The sequence below is a fragment of the Podarcis vaucheri genome (genome assembly GCF_965113315.1).
Source record: "Podarcis vaucheri genome assembly, chromosome: 5".
Lineage (NCBI taxonomy): Eukaryota > Metazoa > Chordata > Lepidosauria > Squamata > Lacertidae > Podarcis > Podarcis vaucheri.
In genome coordinates, this window is record NC_138763.1 from 48,924,194 (window position 1) to 48,944,763 (window position 20,570).

Here is a 20,570-nt window from a genome sequence, read left to right on the forward strand (position 1 = left end):
AATGTGGCCACCTTGGGAGGCGCTCCCATTATTTTGGGAATGAGCTGGCTAGCCCTACATGATCCGCTGGTGGGCTGGCATCAAAGAGTGGTTTCCTTCGGTTCAGCACATTGCTTAGAACACTGCAGGGGGGAAAGGGGTTCAGCAGGGGCCCAAGCCACCCTGGCAGGGACTGAAGTAATGGAGAAAGGGAAGGTGCCACCACAGTATGCTGATTTCAACGACGTGTTCAGCGAGAAGGAAGCTGATCAACTACCCCCGCATAGGCCCTTTGATTGCCAGATTAATCTACTCCCTGGAGCCCAGCTTCCTGTAGGCAAGCTGTATGCCATGTCAGACAGGGAGATGCAGGAGTTGAGAGCGTTCATTGACAAGAACCTGAAGAGAGGCTTCATCAGGGAGTCTAAGGCAGCGGGGGGTAGCCCAGTGTTTTTTGTGGATAAAAAAAACACGGACAAGCCGAGGCTGGTATGTGACTTTCGACAGTTAAATGCAGTGACTGAGCCTGCGGCTTTTCCCATGCCCAGGATTGATGATATTTTGACCAGGGTGCGAAAAGGAAAGATTTTTACAAAGCTGGACCTGAGGGGGGCGTACAACCTGATACGTATAAGGAAAGGGGATGAATGGAAGACCACCATGTTCACCCCTTTGGGGGCATTTGAATATCTCGTGATGCCTTTTGGATTACAAACAGGCTCCGCGTGTTTTCAAAGTTTTATGAACCACGTGCTGGGGCCTTTGCTCTACAAGAATTGCGTGGCCTTCCTAGATGACGTGTTGGTGTATTCGGAGAACGAGGAGCAACATGTGAGAGACGTCAGGGAAGTGTTGAGCAGGTTGCAAGCCAACAGACTGTGGGTGAAACTGGAGAAGTGTCAGTTTCATACCAAGGAGGTGGAATTCCTGGGGTACTGCTTGTCCGATAAGGGGTTGGCTATGGACCCCAGCAAGGTTCAAGCGGTGCTGGAATGGAAAACACCCAAGACCAAGAAGGATGTGCAGAGGTTCCTAGGGTTTGGAAACTTTTATCGTAAGTTCATCCGGAACTTCGCCCACCTGACGGCGCCCATCACGGACTGTCTCAGCGGCAAAAAGAAGTTTGTTTGGACGGGGGAGGCGGAGAGAGCGTTTGATGAACTGAAAAAGGCCTTCGCCTCTGACGAACAACTTCTACATGTGGATTTACAAAAAAAGCTGAGGGTCGAAACAGACGCGTTGGACAGAGCCATAGGGGCGGTGCTTCTTCTGCAGCCGGGGAAGGAGGGGTCAGAGTGGCGACCGTGTGCCTTCTTTTCGCGAAAGCTGAACAAATCTGAGAGGAACTACACGGTGTACGACCGGGAACTTCTTGCCATTTATGAGGCCTTCCGGAGATGGAGGCATCTACTAATTGGTGCACAACAGAAGGTGCAAGTGTGCACGGACCATAAGAATCTAGAGTATTGGAGAACTGCGCGAGTGCTCAACCAACGGCAGTTGAGATGGGCCCAGGAGTTCTCCAAATTTAACTTTGAGATTTGTTACGTACCAGGCCCGGAGAACGTTAGGGCTGACGCTCTCTCACGCAAACCTGAATATTTGGAGGGAGAGGGTGCACCCGAGGAGACCCATGTCATTCCCGAGGACCGCTGGGTGTGTGGGGCGGCATTGGTGGGGCAAAGGGAGCTGGTAGAGGGAACGGTGCAGGATGAATACGCCCAGGACAAACTCAGGAGTCTCAGGAGGGAGGGAGACAAACCCGGGGGTTTTGAGGAGAGAAATGGGGCATTGTACTACAAGGGAGCGTTATACATACCTGAAGGGGAATTGAGGGAAAAGGTACTCAAGCAACTGCACGATAACCCCACAGCAGGGCATTTTGGGCAACACAAAACCATGTGGCTGGTCACCAGGGAATTCTGGTGGCCCAAGGTCAGGGAAGATGTGCGGGAATATGTGAGAGGGTGTGACAGATGCCAACAAGCCAAAGGGGAGAGGCGGGCACCGGCAGGTTTATTAGAACCACTACGCACGCCGGAGAGGCCATGGGAGGCAGTGGCAATAGATTTCATGACTGATCTGCCCAGGTCCAAAGGGAAAACAGCCATCATGGTGGTGGTAGACCTGTTAACCAAGATGGCCCACTTTATAGCCTGCTCACATGCGGTCACAGCAGAAGAAACCGCCAAATTGTTTGTGGAAAATGTGTTTAGGTTGCATGGCGCCCCCTTGAGGGTGGTTTCGGACCGAGGGAAACAATTTACTTCCAGGTTCTGGAGGAGGCTCATGAGCTTATTGCATGTAGAGGTCAATTTCTCTACTGCCCGTCATCCCGAAACCAATGGGCAGGCGGAAAGAGCCAATGGTGTCCTCCAGCAATATTTGAGGTGTTATGTTAATGACAGAGAGAATGATTGGGTGGAGAAGCTGGCGTTGGCAGAATTTGCCTACAACAATGCTGAGAACGTGTCCACGGGGATGAGCCCCTTTTTGGCCAATCACGGGTGTCATCCCCGAGCCTTCCCAGGGGGGGAGGGGGAGAACTGGAGCGTTCCAGCCGCAGAACAGTTCGTTGAAGAAATGGAAGCTATCCACCGCCAACTTCAACTTAATTTAAACCGGGCGAAGGAGGAATATAAGAGGCAGGCAGACAAAACCAGAAGGGAAGGGGAAAGCATTAGGGTGGGGGACCAGGTGTGGCTGTCCACCCAAGGGTTACCGTTTAAAGGAGGTTGTAAGAAGTTAAGACCCAGAAGACTGGGTCCATTTGAAGTCACGCAACAGGTCAACCCAGTGGCTTTCAGACTCCGGTTACCGAACCACATGAAGTTGCACCCAGTGTTCCACAGATCGTTGCTGTCACCGTATATAGGGGACAGAGAGGGGAGGGTCAATAGGGGACCAGCGATGGAGGAAAAAGAACAAAGCTACCATGTAGCGGAGATTCTCGATTCCAGGTGGAAGGGAGAGCAAGTAGAGTACTTGGTAATGTGGGAAGGGGAACCGGAGTCGGAAAACACCTGGGTCAGGGCAGAGGATGTAGATGACGAGGTTCTGATTGAAGCCTTTCATCAGAGATTCCCTCGTAAACCCCAGCCAGTGGCGAGGTTCCGGAGGGAATACTTCGCCACCACTGACGAAGAAGAAGAGTTGGAGGGGTTCGCTGATTCCGAGGTGGAGGAGGATTCAGCGAGTCGGAACGAAGACCGATGGAGGGAAATGTTCGAGACGTCTGAAGATGAAGAGGATTCGTTTCGGGGTTTCAGCTCCTCACCGCCCAGAGGAAAGGGAGGGGGCGGGGGGGAAGGGGGCCCTGGAGGGGAGGTGGATGTCAGGGAACTGACATCAGAGGGAAAGGAGGTGGTAGGGCTCCCAGAGACTGGGAGAGACTCAACAGCCAAAGCAGGGACCAGCAGGGGGAGCACGGGGTCTCTGGAGGGGGATCTCAGTAATACTGAGAGAGACGCAGCAACGCAGGCAGGAAGCAGGGGAGAGAAAGGGGTGAGAGACACTTCCAGCGAAAATAGTGGGGAGGTGTCAGAAGCAACTGCAGGGAGACCCATGCTTCGTCGGAAGCTGTCACGTCGTGAGTCCAGGAGACGTGTTTCCGTTAAGGAACTTCTTTGTTGGAGGCGTTTCCGCAAACAGCCACTGTCGGACTCCACCAGTGACTAGAGCAGACATGTCTGATGAGCTCTGTCACACACAGAGGCTTGTGGAGCCGCACAAACTCTGAAGGGGCACACTTTTAAGCACAAGCAGCTAATCAACCCCCTGACAGTCAACTTATTTTATCTAACTTTTAAATCAGATATCAAATACAAAACAAAAAGACAAGACAAGACAAAACAATATGCTGGAAATAAAACATGTAAAAATATAGCAATGTTAGAACAAGCAGAACGTAGCTTTGGTTGTCTATCACAATCACCACCAAAAATAAAGCCACAAGATGGGTGCCTCCACAGGGCTGTGGAGATGATAGATTGACTGATTAGATTTGTAGATAATTTGCTATAATTTATGACTGTCGATTGTTTGCACCTAGACCTAGTAGTGGGGCAGGAGAGCTGAAAATAATGCCAATATATTTCACATCTGGCAATCTATGTGCACCTTTGAATTCAGATAGTACATGGGTTGACAAGTCTAAAAAACCTGGGACAAAGGCAATGTATTTAGCATTAACTCTGAAAGTGTATACTTGATTCTGGCCAATCTAAGACTTCTAGAGCAAAATATACATCAGGAGGCTCTCTCTCTCATATACCCTCCAATATACAGATAAAACATACAGTAGCAACAGATTCCTTCCCCTTCTTTGGAGTACTTGCTGTGGGATGGATCTGATCTCATTCACACACACACACACACAGAGAGAGAGAGAGAGAGAGAGAGAGACAGACAGACAGACAGACAGACAGACAGACCGAGATCTTCTTGAGGCAAAGTGTAAGTAACATTGAGAAAGCAAAGGTTAGCAATGTTTCTAGACCTCAGCTTGGCAATAGGACTTGTCTGCCAATTTCCTTGTGAGATTTTGGTAGGAGAGTTACCAACAAACATGACATTGATCACAAAATATAAACGCCACTCAAGCTAGGCATTTTTAAGCCTATAACTCACATAAATGGATTGACCATGAAACAACATGTGACATGTCAAATTATATCTAGTAAGTACTGAAGCATCACAAATATGGCTTGAACTAACAACCCAGGTAAATTAAATGTAGTGTTCTCAGTTGGGGGGCTTTGTCAAATGTTTGCTATGTGGGAAGTGCCATTATGGATTGGGAGAGAACAGGTAGACTGGAAGTAAGAAACAGTGATGTCAATCAGGCTTTTGTTCCACCAAAATGGACACTGACATCTTTTTTCCTTCCCATTCCATTCTATTGCTGCTTGATAGGCAGAAGTGCTGCTTTTTTGTTGTTGTTAGAAGCTTTTACTTAATACAACATATTTGCTTGTGTAAATCCTTCCTCCTCACACAATCTTTCCCCCCACCCAGAGCCTAAATATTGATAAATCCCCATTGTTGCATCAAACTGTATAATGTGCTTACCAGATGCTAAAAACACTTACAATTTGGTGGAAAATATTTTTTTGGCAGACAGCAACATTTTGATATCATCATCAGTTTCTTTTCATTCTTGTCCAAGGACAGAAAATGAATTTCAGACCAAGCAGAAACTGAATAAAAAGTCAGGGTCATATCTCCCTGTTCCTTAGGGAATAGTCTTATTTCTTCCTTTTCTACTCTCTTTCCTATATTATGGAGAAACTTGTATTTCAGATAGACATATGGCCTGGATTCTCAGTGACTGTAAATTGTGTCCCCACTTGGCATGCGGCACACTCTGCTCTCCATGAGCACTATAGACGACTATTATTTAACATTTACTATTCATGAGCTGTACAGAATGAAGACATGATGTGTTCTCTTCTGGGAAAGTTATCGATCAAAGGACACAATCCTCCACCACATTTTATATATAATGAATTGGGGGGGGGGTGAATAGGATCTGTATAAGATCTTGCATAGCCCCCATTCATTTCCATGGGATTTATGCATGATTTATTGGCACACTGTACTCAAAGAAGGTGGGGAAGGGAAGGTCTAAAAAAGATGTACATTTTCTGTGCTGTGGATGAATACAGAAGAAAAAAGTATAATGTACAGTCAAGTATAAATCTGGTCTATATGCCTATCTGCCTATATGCAACAGGTTACATAGGCCAAAAAGCAATTATGGGTACAGAATTCCTCAAATAGGAAGGGGTAGGATGTGCTTTTTGGTTTTTAGTAAACATATAGCATTCTGGGTTGTCCTAAGTCCTAGGGTTACTCTCAAGTAGGGCATATCCATGTTGACTTTGGGAAGGGGTTGTGCTTTTATCCCTTGTCCACACCATTGGGTCTTCTCCATGCAACAAGAATGTGTGCACACAGTTGTTTGCAGAGAAATTCACATGCACAACCACTTACTTGCATGCTGAGGTTGCACAAGTTTTCATGGAGGCCTCACATTCAAACAGGTGTTCATGCATCAAAATTTATCTGCAGACAACCACACACAACACACAGTTGTTGCAGTGAGAAAATCTGATACTGGAGTTAAAGGCTAGAGATTCCACCTGTCTGGAATATTTCAGTTAAGTCAGTACCCTACTTAGGGCAGGACCATCCCAATGCTGTTAGATTCCAAACCCCATCGGTCATAGCCAGCATGACCAATGCACAAAAATAATGGGAGTGGTAGTCCAGGAACATCTGGAGATTTGCACGTTCCCCACTCCTGATTCAGTGCAACTATCTAGAAGGAAGTTCATAGAAGTCAAGTTCCCCATTTCTTCCACCCTGTACAGCCCCCTGCGCCCCTGCAAAGCTTATCCAGAGGGTATTGGGGGGTATCTGTCTGATTCTGGGTGGTTCTGTCCTCCCACAGCGGTATTCCTGGGTACCATCCCACATTTTTAGGAGGGTCTCCTGGTTATCTGTAGAGGTTTTCTGGGGCAACCAGGTGGCTAATAGTGGTGGGGAGTGAAGAGGAAATATCTGCCCATGAAATTCCTTCTGTACACATATCTAAGGATCCAAGAAATATTCTGTTATTACATCCTCTTTCCTGACCTAATTGGCAGTTCTGCCAAACCAAACTTTGATACCTCCACAGTTGAAAGATTCATTAATGTATAAAATAAAATGAATGTAGGGGGAAATCCAAACACTTAAAATAGTACCAAGAAATTTGTCACACAGCACAGAAGCTATCAATATCTTTCCCTAGCTACCTAGGAACTTATTTATTTATTTCTCATGGAAACCACTGATAGCAATAAAACCTTCAGATATCCATCTAGAGGAGAAACAGTCATTTAAAATGTACTAAGATTAACATCCCAGCAATTAGTTTTCCTGTGGTGTCCCTTTACAATCATCATTAAACATGTTCAGGGAAAAGTATCTTCAATCAATGCTCTTTTCTCAAATGCTTCTCTTTTCTTAAATATAGTGGCAGTTTGATTCTTCTTTCTCAATGCATCTTCATCCTAAATGCTATGTATGCAAGTATAAATTAAAAAGAACTTCATCAAGCACTACTTTTGCACCCAAATGTATATGAATCTCTGACTCGGGTATCAGCCCTACCATAAGCAACAGCAGCAGCCCCAAATACGCAAACTGCTGGGCTAGATCAGGTTATCTCATTTAACAGTGGTCAGTAAGAGAACCCTAGCAAATTGACAAGCATGATATACTGGAGATAACATCCCATGTTGTTTATCCCCATTATTCAATACTGAAAACTAAACAAGAAGACTGCATTGTAAGCTGTCATGGTTCTTATACATTGATAGATCTGTCCATTGATAGATCTTTCCCCAAGGATAAGAACCAGTTTACATACTATACCTGCTGCCACATGGAAAATGCATAAAATAGCACACTCACAAGCATATTTAATCAGAAGTAAGTCCCTACAGGGTTCAATGGATCCTATTCTCTAAGTAGGTGTAGGATTTCAGCCTTAATCACTTAGCCACAGAAGGATTGTCATCAAAACAAAACAAAACAAAACATGGTGAGCCATGCAATGGCTAGACAAGTGGTGGGACCAATTTTCTCCAGATCAACACAAATGATTTGTAGTAGCATAGAGGCAATTTTGTGGTAGTGGTGAGCCATTGAACATGACAGACATATTATCACATGGAGCAGCTTTTCTACAGAGAAGTCATTACCAACTTAGCATCCTCTAGATGTAATGGACCACAATTTTTGATGGATGATTGGACCATCATACTTCCATTTACTATATAGTGGCCTTTCCCAACCCAGGCCTAGGGCCACAATTCTTGTCAGCCCTAGTCAGCATGGAACATCTGAAAGGCAAAGGGTTGGGAAAGGCTACTGTAGAGTAAATGGAAAAAGCAGCCAAGGGGCTATTACCAGGTTGGGCAGAATCTCTTAGAAAGCTTTTGGAAAGGTACTGGTAGCTTTGTCAAGAGGCCAAATGAGGCATTTGCCTCAGGCAGCATGTGAAGAGGGTGGCAAATTTGTTGCTTTGCTTGTTTGCCTTGCTGTCCCCTTCAACCGCCTAGGTGTTGTTGTTTTTTGTTTGTTTGTTTTTTATTATATTTTGTTGGAAGCTGCCCAGAGTGGCTGGGGAAACCCAGCCAGATGGGTGGGATATAAATAATAAATTAATTTTAAGAAAATAATTAGAAGTATATGGCACTCTGGAATCATTTCATGCTCTCCAGTATGAGCCTCACTTGCTCATCCCTTCTTGTTAAATGCTTTCCTACTGCTAACATGGCAACAATGCTGGCCACATCTCAGTCTCTGGCTCTCCTTCCCCACTGCCTCACTCAGGGCTGGGGGATCCTTCAGAGCAAAGCATTATGGGTAAGGTGGCCCAGAAAATTGCCTGTACTATCAGTTTTCTCACCATGGTTAGAAATCCTTTTTTAAAATTAGTTAAAAACTTTAAAGTTACTAGAGTAACTTTTGACAAGTTTTTGTAATAATGAAAAAAAAAAGTTAGCCACTTCCTGGCCATCTTGCCCAGGATGCCTGCCCTTCCTCATAGTGTAAAAAGGGGGAGGGGGCAGATGCTGAGATATGGCCAGCACTGCCTCTGTGTCAGCAACAGCAACACAGTTAAGTGGTAAGCCAGGGAGAGAGGACAAAGAAGGGCCAGAGATGCCTGCCTCAGGTAGCACAATGTCTCATGTAACCACTGGACCACATTCCAAAGGATCCATCCAGCAGTTACGCAGAATGATGAAAGATAACATTCTGGGCCAGCTAGAATCAAGCTCTGCAGCAACTCCATTAAAATATATATGTTTCCCTTGTTCTATAACTAAATGTCCTCCAGAATTAAACGACTATGTTTCTGACATTTCTGACATTTTTTATTTCAGTTTTTCCTTTGGAATCTTGATAGATGTTTTAGACTTATAGAGCCATCAGGCTGTCTGCCTCGGTATCATCTGTTTGCCCCCCCCCTGTTTATTAGGAGTTGTTCTTCTATTCCCTACCACTATCTAGTTTATTTTTTTCATTTATTTTAATATGTGTCCCAAAACATAATGTTTAGTGAGCTGTGTTAAGAAAACGACTGATGGATGCACTCTGAGGGCACACTTTATGACCTAGTTTGTACACTATAGTTTATGGGCAAATTAAAAGAAAAATGCATTCTATCAGTTGTACCTATTGCAGAAACTCATAAATGAAGGGCAAGGCAGCAAAAGACAAGGTATACATATATTTCTCAAGAAAAACAACAACACCTCACCAAGCTCTAAGACTATGTTTGCCGACTGTAAACTTAGTGACATAGAGGCAATTTCTCAACTGGAATCATTTCCCCATCAAAGACTAGCAATGGGGAGACCATCTGGATCCAATACAAAATTAATAATAAAAAAGTGATTAATTTTGCAATAACAACAGCCGGATGGTTAGAATTAGTTGCAATTTCCAGGCCGGGTGGGGTGGGGACCTTCTTCAGACCTTTCTCCCTCATGGGCAACCTCCCAGGGAGAAATGGCCAGCTGGGATGGGGAGGAAATTCTATTCCGTTCACATTTAAAGCCAAATTTACCAAATTTGCACTTTCCATAACAATATGAGAACCGAAAAATAGCCATCCATCAAAATCTGCACTTGTCTGTGATGCATATCAGGGGGACATACACATGAAAATGAATCAATTAGTGAAAAGAAATAATGCATTATATTAAGGGAAATTAGAATCATAGAGTTGGAAGGGGTTCTGGGGGACATTTAGTCCAAACCCCTGCAATGCTGGAATCTCAACTACATCATACAAGACTAATGGCCATGCAGTCTATGCTTTAAAACCTCTAATGAAGAAGAGTCCACCACCTGTCATGGGAGTCAGTTCCACTGTCAAACAACTCTTATTGTCAAAAAGTTCTTCCTGGTGTTTAATCAGAATCTCCTTTTGTGTAACTTGAACCCATTGGTTTGGGTCCTCCCTGATGGAGCAGGAGAAAACAAGCTTGCCCCATGCTCCATGTGACAGCCCTTTAGATATGTGAAGATGGCTATCGTATCTCCTCTCAGTCTCCTCTTTTCCAGGCTAAACATACTCAACTCCCTCAACCTTTACTCATAAAGCTTGGTTTCCAGACACTTTTAGCATCTTGGTTGCCCTCCTCTGCACATGTTCCAGCTTGTCAATATTCTTCTTAAATTGTGGTGCCCAGAACTGGACACAGTACTCCAGGTATAGTCTGACAGATTTCTGTGCATGTATGTTAAATCCAGAGCAGCTGACATCCATGTGAGCCATTTCCCATAGTCCTCAATGTACTACACACATGCATGGGAACTTTCACGGCTTCACCTGAAAACCAGTGTGATGACCCCATACTGCATTTTCTGGGCATCTTCTTGCACATTAAAAATCCCAAAACAACATCCATTCATTAGCCTCACTTAGAAGATTAATTACAATGACCTACTTCTGTTTAATCTTGCTAGATTTCATGCAGTCAATTGCACATTGAGATTAATGTTATCTCCCTACAATGCCCAATGCTTTGTTTGGACTATTACATTTTAAATTATTTATTTACTGATGGTTTCAGCAGATTGTACTGTAAAGGGTTCAGTTTATGTTGCTCTCTACAGCTAAGAAGAATAACAATGTAGCATACATGCCTGTTAACAGAAACTTGGAAAACTGAGATTGAAACAGTAATGTTGGACAGTTCTAATGGGCAACATTTACCCATCACATTAGCCAGACATTAAAAGGTTCTCACTATACTTGGAGAACTACTATTTGTTATCCCCCCCCCCTTTTGCATACCTTTCTCTCTGACAAACACCTGTTTACATAGGTGAGCAATTCCTCTGTCAACCTTGATTTATAAATGCATCTATTTTAAAGGTGCTTATTCCCACTCGGAAGCCTGATGGGTTCACAATGCAAACTTTGCCCATCATGGACAACTATCCAAGTACACTCTGTTTGTTCTCTGTCATAAGGGATGTTCATTGCTCAAGTTATAAAGCCTTGGACAGTGTCTATCATGGAAAACTAGTTTACATTTTAAATAGCCACCTAAATACAAGAGCTCAGGTGTTGAGATAATAGATCTCTTAGAATGCAGTGAGTTCAGGAGAAGGAAAGCAGAGAGATAATAAAATGAAGGTTTATCCTTTTAGGTGGAAGAATCCAGCTCATCCAATGTATATCTGGACCAAGCCATAAACCAGATCTAGATGTAGACATTGTGTTCTTAGCTCAGGATGCCTGAGATCAGTGCCTTGAGCTGGACATCTAACAAACCAGTATTATTTCCCTTGAACAGGCACACCTGTCAATCATAGTGAGAGGAGCCTATGCTGCATAAGATTGTGCAAAAAATCCATTAATTTCTCTGTTTACTTGGCTTTTTAAAATTACCCTATTCTCCTTGTTGAGAAATGATTTCCTAGGTTTGGTTTCTCAGAAACATAATTACATTTCTTTGCCATTTTGTCAGACATCTTGTTTATTTTTGTGCTTTTAAATGACAACTTGGAAGGGAGTTAGACAAAAGTACAAACAGCTGCCTCTTCTGAGGGAATAAAGTCCATCACCTTTCAAAACAATATGTGCAGTGTGGTTCTCCTGCAAGGGCAAACTTCATCATTTTGGGGTGGTTAAAATAGAAATCACTTAACCTTAACCTCCCCTTGTGTTTCGTTTGCAGTGAGTCTGAAAACAGGTGAAATGACAAATATTTCCCTTGGTAAATGGGCAATAATAGATTAGCAATGAGCAACGCAACTGGGAACTTATTTGAGCTACAATAAAGCTTAGTTGACTGGAGAAAAAAAGTACCTGGCCTCAAGAGGGGAGGGGAGAGAAAACCTTAATTAAAAATCCATTTAATAATACTGGCCAGCAAGAATTTGAGACAATTAAATCACAGGTACCCAAAAACTGAAGAGATAGAATGGACCTTAGAGCAAGAAAACTACAACAAAGAGAAGGGGAGAAAAACAACTGGAAAGGGATACAAAACAACAGACAGGCACACATGCAGCCGGAAGGGGTGGGTGGGGACTCTGAGAAGCGTGTGTGCAAACTTGAAAGGAAAAAAGAGAGAGAAAACAAAGTGAACCAAAAAAAAAGATAAATCAAAGTGGATGTTGCCTGTTGGAAAGAAGAAAGGAAATAGAATAAAAGGGAACAAATAAATCACATGGAAGGCCCTAGAACTGAACACAGGGAATGTGAAATGCCCCAGTACTAAAGGCCTGCCAAATAGCAACCAAATTAACACAAACCATGAAGAAAAGAAAAGAAAGAGAGTGGAATGAAAACACATTGATTGAAGTATTGATTTTAAATTGCTTGTTTGGAAACAGAAAGGGATTGGGAAGGATGCCAATAGTGCATTGGTCTTCTAAACATCCTTGTCTCCCAGGCAGATCTCACATGGTCATGTGATAACCAAATGTTTTATGCTTTTTTAAACATCCCTCCCCCAGTTATGGTGTTTGAACTTCCCTGGTCGAAAAATTCACAGTGGTTAAAATCTAGACCTGTCTGTCAAAATGAAAGATCTCTGCCATCTCTCCACCCACTCCCCACTGGAGCTCAGGGCAGTGCTCGAGTCAGCTAGCAAAGTTCTCATTTGCAAAGGGAAGCAAAGCATTAGCCTAGGTATGAAGTAGAAACTAAGTAGGACCAGGTTAGCTGAAAAACTAAGTATGAGCCGCCTCAGGTTTAAATATGATCTCCGGCGGGCTAGGGACAAAACTGAGAGCTGGATCTCTCAGCGGCGTTTGATACCATCGACCATAACAGTGCTGGGGGCACTGTTATACGGTGGTCCCGCTCCTTCCTTCATTAACTTGTGATTTTTTAAAAAAAAAGAATTATGAGTACAATTTTTAATATTTATTTTGTCACAAAACACAAATGTAAATAATATTTTATCTATATGTAGCTTCTCCTAAAATATACGGTACATTTTTGCTGTATTGGATTGTATTTTTAATGCATTGTATATGATCTGTGCATTAGTCTAGGATGTGTAAATTAGGCCAGTGCATTTGTGAACCAAACTAAATTCTCCTCTGTTCTTGTGTACCACTAAAATGATCGGTTATTTTATAATTTGAGATTAAATACCACAATTTCACATACTTAGTACCTCAAATGTTAACCCCAGTTGCCATAAATATCTGCAAGACTATGCACAATGCTTCAGAATTCAACCTGTGGAAATGGGCAAGAAGCCTGTTGCAAGAAACATTTCCTTAAATGACTTTCAACCCATGCCTGCCGGAAGTACCATGTCACTGACAAAAAACAACAACACCCCCTGCAGATACTAACCTTCTGATCCTGACTATAGGCCAGAATCCAATCCTCCTGTTTGGGATGGAAGAGCATGCTGTGGATGTAGAAGTTCAGACGGTATTTTTGATAGGTGGCACCTTCATCAGAACTGATCAACAGGCTGCTCTCAATCTCGGGGTCAGTAAGCAACATAATCTGTAAGGATCAAGCAGAGGAATACTGGAGTTTAGGATGAGGATAGGCAAAGAAATAGCTAAAACCTCTAAAGCTCTAGGAAATTCTTCCCCCCCCCATGAAAGAGTATTCGTTTTAGTGAGCGCCATGGCTGTGCAAAGCAACACAATCAAAGCAAACAAGTTGATACAAAACAAAGGTGACCTTCTCAAAGGCAAAGGGATTTTATAACTAAACATCCTACTTAGCAGAACTTCTCCAAATACTTTTGTAATCCGGTCTACTCTAAGTTCTTCACTGTGTTCAGCATTGCTACAGTTCACTGTAATTTGGGTAGTGAATGGGATAGGACAGATGTGCCCTATAACTGCATTTTGAGCAGGAGCGCAACAGTTTTGCATTACAGAAAACACTGCTCAGTTTTGTTTGGTTTCTACCGAACCCCCCTATTCTTTCCAAAAGTGGCATCGACTGAGTAAAATACTATGCCACTGAAAAAATGAAAATTTGAGGTCACTAATGTAGTGTTACTAATTTAGAGACTGAGCACTGTTAACTGGAAAAGCAAAGGTTAACTTCTCTTCCTCTGAGATTTCACTCATTCATTAACACATCAGCAGCACAAGAAAGAGAGGGCTGTCATCGTGATGCCAAACACATTGCTCAAAACTCCATAATGAGGGTAAAAGTGAGAGCTGAGAAGTGTCTTAAAGTGGTAAATAAATAATTTAAAATATATATAGCAGAAATTGGAAACCCTGAATGCAGACATCAATGTTTTTGGGGCAATTTCATGGTAGTGAAATTGAGAGCCAGTGTGGTGTAGTGGTTAAGAGCGGTAGTCACGTAATCTGGGAAACCGGGTTCGCGTCTCCGCTCCTCCACATGCAGCTGCTGGGTGACCTTGGGCCAGTCACACTTCTGTGAAGTCTCTCAGCCCCACTCACCTCACAGAGTGTTTGTTGTGGGGGAGGAAGGGAAAGGAGATTGTTAGCCGCTTTGAGACTCCTGAAGGGGAGTGAAAGGCGGGATATCAAATCCAAACTCTTCTTCTTCTTCTTCTAGTCCTACATACACTATCAATATGGATAGCTGCTTGCATTTCCAGATTGATTCCTAGTAATATAGGCTACTGTGTCACCATCAACTACTTGACATGCCTACTGTCTTTCTCTACAACAAAACTGGTTACATTCTCAAATGCAGGAACTTTTTCACAGATCTGGACATCATTCTAAAACACCTGAGTCAACTTGCTAAGTGAAAAGTATTTCACTCTCAGCACTTGAAACCCTGGAACACAAATAAAAGTTTGTCCTCCTTCACTGTGGAAGACTGCCATTATATTGTTTCTCGCCCTCCCCTGGCCAAGTGTTATTAATGTTTCCCAAATCTCATTCCTAACTCACAGAAATAAGACAGGATTCAGATTGGATCAAATGAATCACTTCAATGAGAAAGCTGTAACTGGTCATTTTTAAATGGAGAGACTGGTTTGATCTGCAGGACTGAGAGTCGGTATATAGAGGGCACTGGACTGTCACTCTTCTATGCAATGTCACTCCAGAGCTGTGTATACATCAGGGTGCAAATGCGCACAGTTTGCACATATCTGACCAGCGGCGTAGCGTGAGTTCTCAGCACCCGGGGCAACGCAAGTAATTTGCGCTCCCTAACCCAGGGCAAGGCAAGTAATTTGCTCCCCCCCAACCCGCGAGTTGCCGCTGGCGCTGCCGCCCAAACGACGCCGCTTGCCCGGAGGAGGAGGGGGGCAAAGAGGCGAGGAAAATGCAACTGCCCAGCAGCTGCAGCAGCACCGGCGGAGGCGGGGCTGTGAAGAGGGGCTGCCTGGCGCGTCCTCCGCGGCGAGCGCTGAGAGCCGCTGCCTGCCGGGCGCCTTCAGCCCGGACGCGCGCACAGCTCGGCGGTTCCGCGAGACATGCGGCTCCACTACAGCCTGCACCCGAGGCTCTTCGGCGACTCCGGAGGCAGCGAGCGCGCCCCCCCAGATGTTGTGCCCGGTGCAGCCGGCACCCCGGCACCCCCCACGCTACGCCACTGTATCTGACCCATATGATTTTATGCTGGATTTCCCCTCCTGACATTATCTGCTAATCAGGAAGATCCAAATTCAACAGGGCAAAAGCACAGACAGTTGCTTGGATGAATAGACCATGTGGATGATGTGAAAAAGCATGCACAGATGGGATATATAAAATCTACATTAAACTGCTGTGTACACCCCATGTCCTTTCTGTCTTTCATCCATGTTCCTCTCCTGTTTTCCTCTCTACTTTGAAACTGGTCATGTCAGCCCATCTCATGACTTAATTCTGCTTTCAGGAATCCGGATAAACAAATGATAAGTATTTTAATCCGACCGGTGTCATTTCATATAGCTAACAATACAAAGACGTGGAGCAGAATCCACAGAGGTGAGATGCATACATGGGGCAGAAATGCACACGCAACCAGAACTGCAGCACTTCTTTCTGGCAAAGTGGCAACTGCCTTTCCAAATGAACAACAGATTGTCTCTTTGGCAGTGGGAGCTACTATGGCACCAACATAAAGCCTCGGCTATGCATGCTCTCTGCTCTCCTGCATGCAGATATCAGTTCTTTGGATTTTGGCCACGGTTCATTGTGCCAGTGCACATGCCTGCAAATAAGCGACGCACTGAAACAACTCTACATATCTGGCTTCTCTAGGCAGAAACAGTATGAATGGTGCACAAAAAGCTCCCTCAGCAAGATGCACCCATTGGCACGGATATTAAATAGACATATATCAGCATGACTTCTTGTTGGATGATATATCAGCAGTGCCAATATTCAAAAAATGAACAGACAGATGGTTGAGTAATTCCATTACCTAAAACAAAATTAAAACTGATGCATATTAGCTGTTCGCTCAGCCCACCCAACTAAGTAATTAGCATATTTGTCTGCCTATTTTACACTTCTTTTGTATAGGTATGCATGCATGGATATATGCATGTCCATGCAAAAGCAGGCACACATGTACAGGTATAAGTGTTATGAATATATTTATTGAGTGATGTGAATTTTCTATATTTAGTCTTCCATTTATATTATCTGATAGTGTCTCCATTCAGAATCTGTGGACTGGAAATTCTGTAGCAGGGGGCAAAAGCAAACTGTTCCAGATATCTAATCTGAATTGAAAGCCACCCACTATAGCAGTCAGAATGCTCATAGTATGGACATCTGTGAGACCTGGTGAAATCAGTTGAGGTCTATAGAGCATTGCATCATCATTACAGATCGTGGCAGAAACTTGCAGTCAAGTAAAAGCCACTGGGTCTTGTGATAACATAAAGGTAAAGGACCCCTGACAGTTAAGTCCAGTCACAGACGACTCAGGTTGCCGTGCTCACCTCACTTTACAGGCCGAGGGGGCCGGTGTTTGTCCGCTTCTGCAGACAGTTTTTCTGGGTCATGTGGCCAGCATGACTAAGTCGCTTCTGGCGAACCAGAGCAGTGCACGGAAATGCCATTTACCTTCCTACCGGAGCAGTACCTATTTATCTACTTGCACTTTGATGTGCTTTCAGACTGCTAGGTTGGCAGGAGCTGGGACCGAGCAATGGGAACTCACCCCGTCATGACTGGCAAGCCCAAGGCTCAGTGGTTTACACCACAGCGTCACCCATGTCCTGTGATAACATAATGACTAACAAATAAGGATGGCATAAACTTTTGTGGACTTGTATCTGCTTCATCAAATGCATGAAGTGGTGTGCAAAGTTTGATGGTTATGCACATGTTTGTGAAGGGAAAATAGTTGTCAGTGGTGAGTTCAGAGGAAAGTGAAGTGTAAAAGCTGAGGACCGTACTGGTTACATTAAAGTTTTACTATATACAAAGTCATTCATGGTGTTTGTAACAACACAAACCATTCTCAGCCATTGAGGATGCTTCAGGTACCCTTATTTATTTGTGACAATCCTCCTACTGTTTGCAGTAGACAAGAACATGGGGGTGGGTGAGAGAAGAACCATGCACACCCCTTGTCAGAAAGAATGCTTAAAATAGAGCCCGTAAAAAAATGGAATTTGGTAAGATTTAGGACTCATCCAGACTTTTGTGTTGTGTTTCTAGGTGCAAGTCTGTGTCCAAGCAGGGGGTTTTCTATCCTCTGCTTTCCCTGGGGGGGAAATTCCACATTTTACTATTGAATTGGAGCAAACAACATTTGGGTTTCTTTGAGGTTTTTAAAATACAAAAGTTAATATTTTGAACTTGCATCTCCTGACTTATGAGAATCATCCCCTTCTAAAGGAGGCATTAAAAGGAAGTCTGCATGAGCCTTAAATAGACCAGACTTCAGAAATCTAGTAAAGAGGGGTCACACATGTCAAAACCTCCTGTAAGTAAAAGAAAAATAGAGAACAGGAAAGGTTGGGATGGTGTTTTATTTATTTATAAGATTTCTTAGTGGCACTTTGCCATAAGGTCCCTGGGTCAGTTATGCTATTATATACAGTCATTAAAAACAGATAAAATTGTTAAAATTATAAAGCAAGTAAAACTGTTTAAAATGGTCCTACCAAGCACAAGATCATAGCTGTCACATTCCAAGGTAAAGAAATGCATCTTCAATATAAAGCAAAGCTATACTAAGAGGATGCTAGATGCACCTCTGGGGGAAGAGGTGTTGTTGACAGAGAAAGGCCTCTCTTTCTTCAGAAATATTTGCAGGAAAATTTATAACAAGTCATATGATTAGTTAACTAATATATTTAATATCCCTGCCACAAATTCAGGGGAAGGGACTGAATACATGGACTATATTTCTTTTCTAATTCAATCATATGCAATCCTGTATGCAGGAAGGCTGAAAATACTGAAAGACTATGGTAAAAACAGTGGTTTTTCTCCTGGGGGGATGCAGGGGAACACATACCCCTAAAAATTTGTGAATCTAAGTTTGGTCTCATTGAGGGGCAGTATTTCAAAATCAGTAGGAAAATGAGAGTACCCCTAAATGGTTTGTAAAGAAAAAAATCACTGGGTAAAAACAAACAGAAACAAAAAGGGGTAAATATTTTACTTGAACAATGCCAATTACTGTATCAGACATTTTGCTCTTGCTTTTGCCACATTTGCTGGATCCTGGCTGAGAAAGTAATTTCTGAATAATAAGCTGCGCTGCTAATTGATAGTAAGCACTTCCCAAAGAGAGTATAAAGCAACATGAGTGACATCTGTCACTTTGTTAATGATCTAGTTTTATGTGCAGTCATGCTGTAATAGATGAAGCAAATGATGGAAAGTTTGGGGTTTTTTCCCCTTTGTTATTATGTTTAGAAATTCTCTTTATTGTGATAATTTGTGGCTATATTTCTATGCATGCTTGAGTTGCAAACCAATGGGTACTTTCCTCAGAATTACTGTACCTGAACACAGAACAGTATATTCAACTGTGAGTATACACTATATTTTTGTGCTTTTCATTTTCTCATCTAAGTTTGCACAGGATAGCAGCTCAAAAACTGGGCTTGCATGTACAGCATGGAAGTCTCCAGTTAAAGACGCATTTCAAAAGGAACATCTGTTCAAAAGGAACAGACCAAACAGGAAGGGAGGAGTACGTAGCAGCATTATACAGGTATATAAATGGTGTCTGCAGTTGTGAAAAGATCCGTGACTCAGAGCATGGAAGGCAGATTGAGAGTACAGTATGGGTAAAATTGGTAGGAGAGGGAAACAGTGACCTTGCTGTGGGTGTCTGCTATAAACCTCCAAGCCAGACTGAAGACTTGAGTGCTGCCTTCTTACAGCAGATTACCAAACATTGAAAAAGGAGATAGCTAGTAGTCATGGGAGACTTCAGCTACCTCGAGGGCCTGATGAGCTGCACCTAAAGGTACTAAAGAACTTAGTGGATGCTTGACAAAGGAAGTCTCACTGAAATAAATAAGGCTTAGGTTGGGGGTGGATACAGAGCTGTTTCCCAAATTTGGGTTGCCAGTTGTTTTTGGACTACATTTTCCATCATCCCTAACCACTGGTCTTGCTAGCTAGGGATGATGGGAGTTGTAGTCCCAAAACAGCTGGAAACACTGATATAGTGGAATCTAATATAGCTTGCATATGTGCTTTTCCTTTACAGAATTAGTGCATTCTTTTCTGAGTTCTAGGACCCTTTCCCATTGCTTCATGATGGAAAGGAATCCCTAAGTGCATTTGGGGCACAGCTATGGTGAGAAGAAAAACCATGGGACATATTACAAGTGTATAACTAGGTGGAATGGGATCTTTTTAAGAACAAGGGCATTTGAGAAGAATATTGTGAGAGAACATGTTATAATGAGCCATATAAGTCTATGAACTAGTCTCCCAGAGGATGTGGATATACGATTCGGTGTTTATGAGGCTTAATAAAAATAAATGGAGTAGAAATTCCTGCAGCTACGGATCTCCCTGTCTGTGTAAATCCCTCATTCCCCATGGGTTAAAACCTACTCAGCAGCTGTCTTGCCATCAGTTCACCCATCCTCACAATGTTCTACAGATAATGAACTCTGTGTCACCCTGGGCAAATCTCTTGTTAATAATCTTGGCACCATCCGTGCATACTCCAGCCAGGTCCAGCCATTTTTATGTTCACTTTGTAATGTAGTAAGTGATGCATCCAGACCTTGCTGCAAGGAAGGCTGCACTGGTACAAGGAGCACTTAACCTCTTAGTAACTAGAAGAAGATGCCAAAGACTGTCCACAGAACAGTGGAAATAGCAGGAGGGCAAAGGAAAGGGGTGCTTATTCTGGGAAGCTGCCAAGTCCCACCAATTTCCTTCTTTTTTCAGATGATAAATCCAGCAACACTGGACTGACATGGGGCCGTAAACACAAATCTGCTGTAAGGTAAAAAAAAGAAAAAAGAGCAAACAACAATAAACAAAAAATATTTTTTTTACCAAATACCTAGGCAAAAGCAAGCACAAGACATTCAAACAGATTAAACAACCAACCATCTGAATAGCTCACACCCTATTTTCTGCTTATGGTATTCCACTCCCTCTCTCTCTGTCTTTCACTC

At 43.2% G+C, this 20,570-nt stretch overlaps 1 protein-coding gene and 1 long non-coding RNA gene across 8 annotated transcripts in view; one reads left to right on the forward strand and one right to left on the reverse strand.

The window, feature by feature from the left end:
• The window catches only part of SORCS1 (sortilin related VPS10 domain containing receptor 1), a 384,134-nt gene that overhangs the window by 124,067 nt on the left and 239,497 nt on the right, over nt 1-20,570 (reverse strand). For all 7 annotated transcript variants that reach the window (XM_082225237.1, XM_082225235.1, XM_082225232.1 and 4 more), the window contains exon 4: nt 13,367-13,525. In XM_082225237.1, coding sequence (XP_082081363.1) covers nt 13,367-13,525 — 159 coding nt within the window. The remainder of the gene's footprint in view (nt 1-13,366; nt 13,526-20,570) is intronic.
• LOC309533723 overlaps nt 1-20,570 on the forward strand; it is a 77,876-nt gene that overhangs the window by 51,288 nt on the left and 6,018 nt on the right. The gene's annotated exons all lie outside the window — the stretch shown is intronic.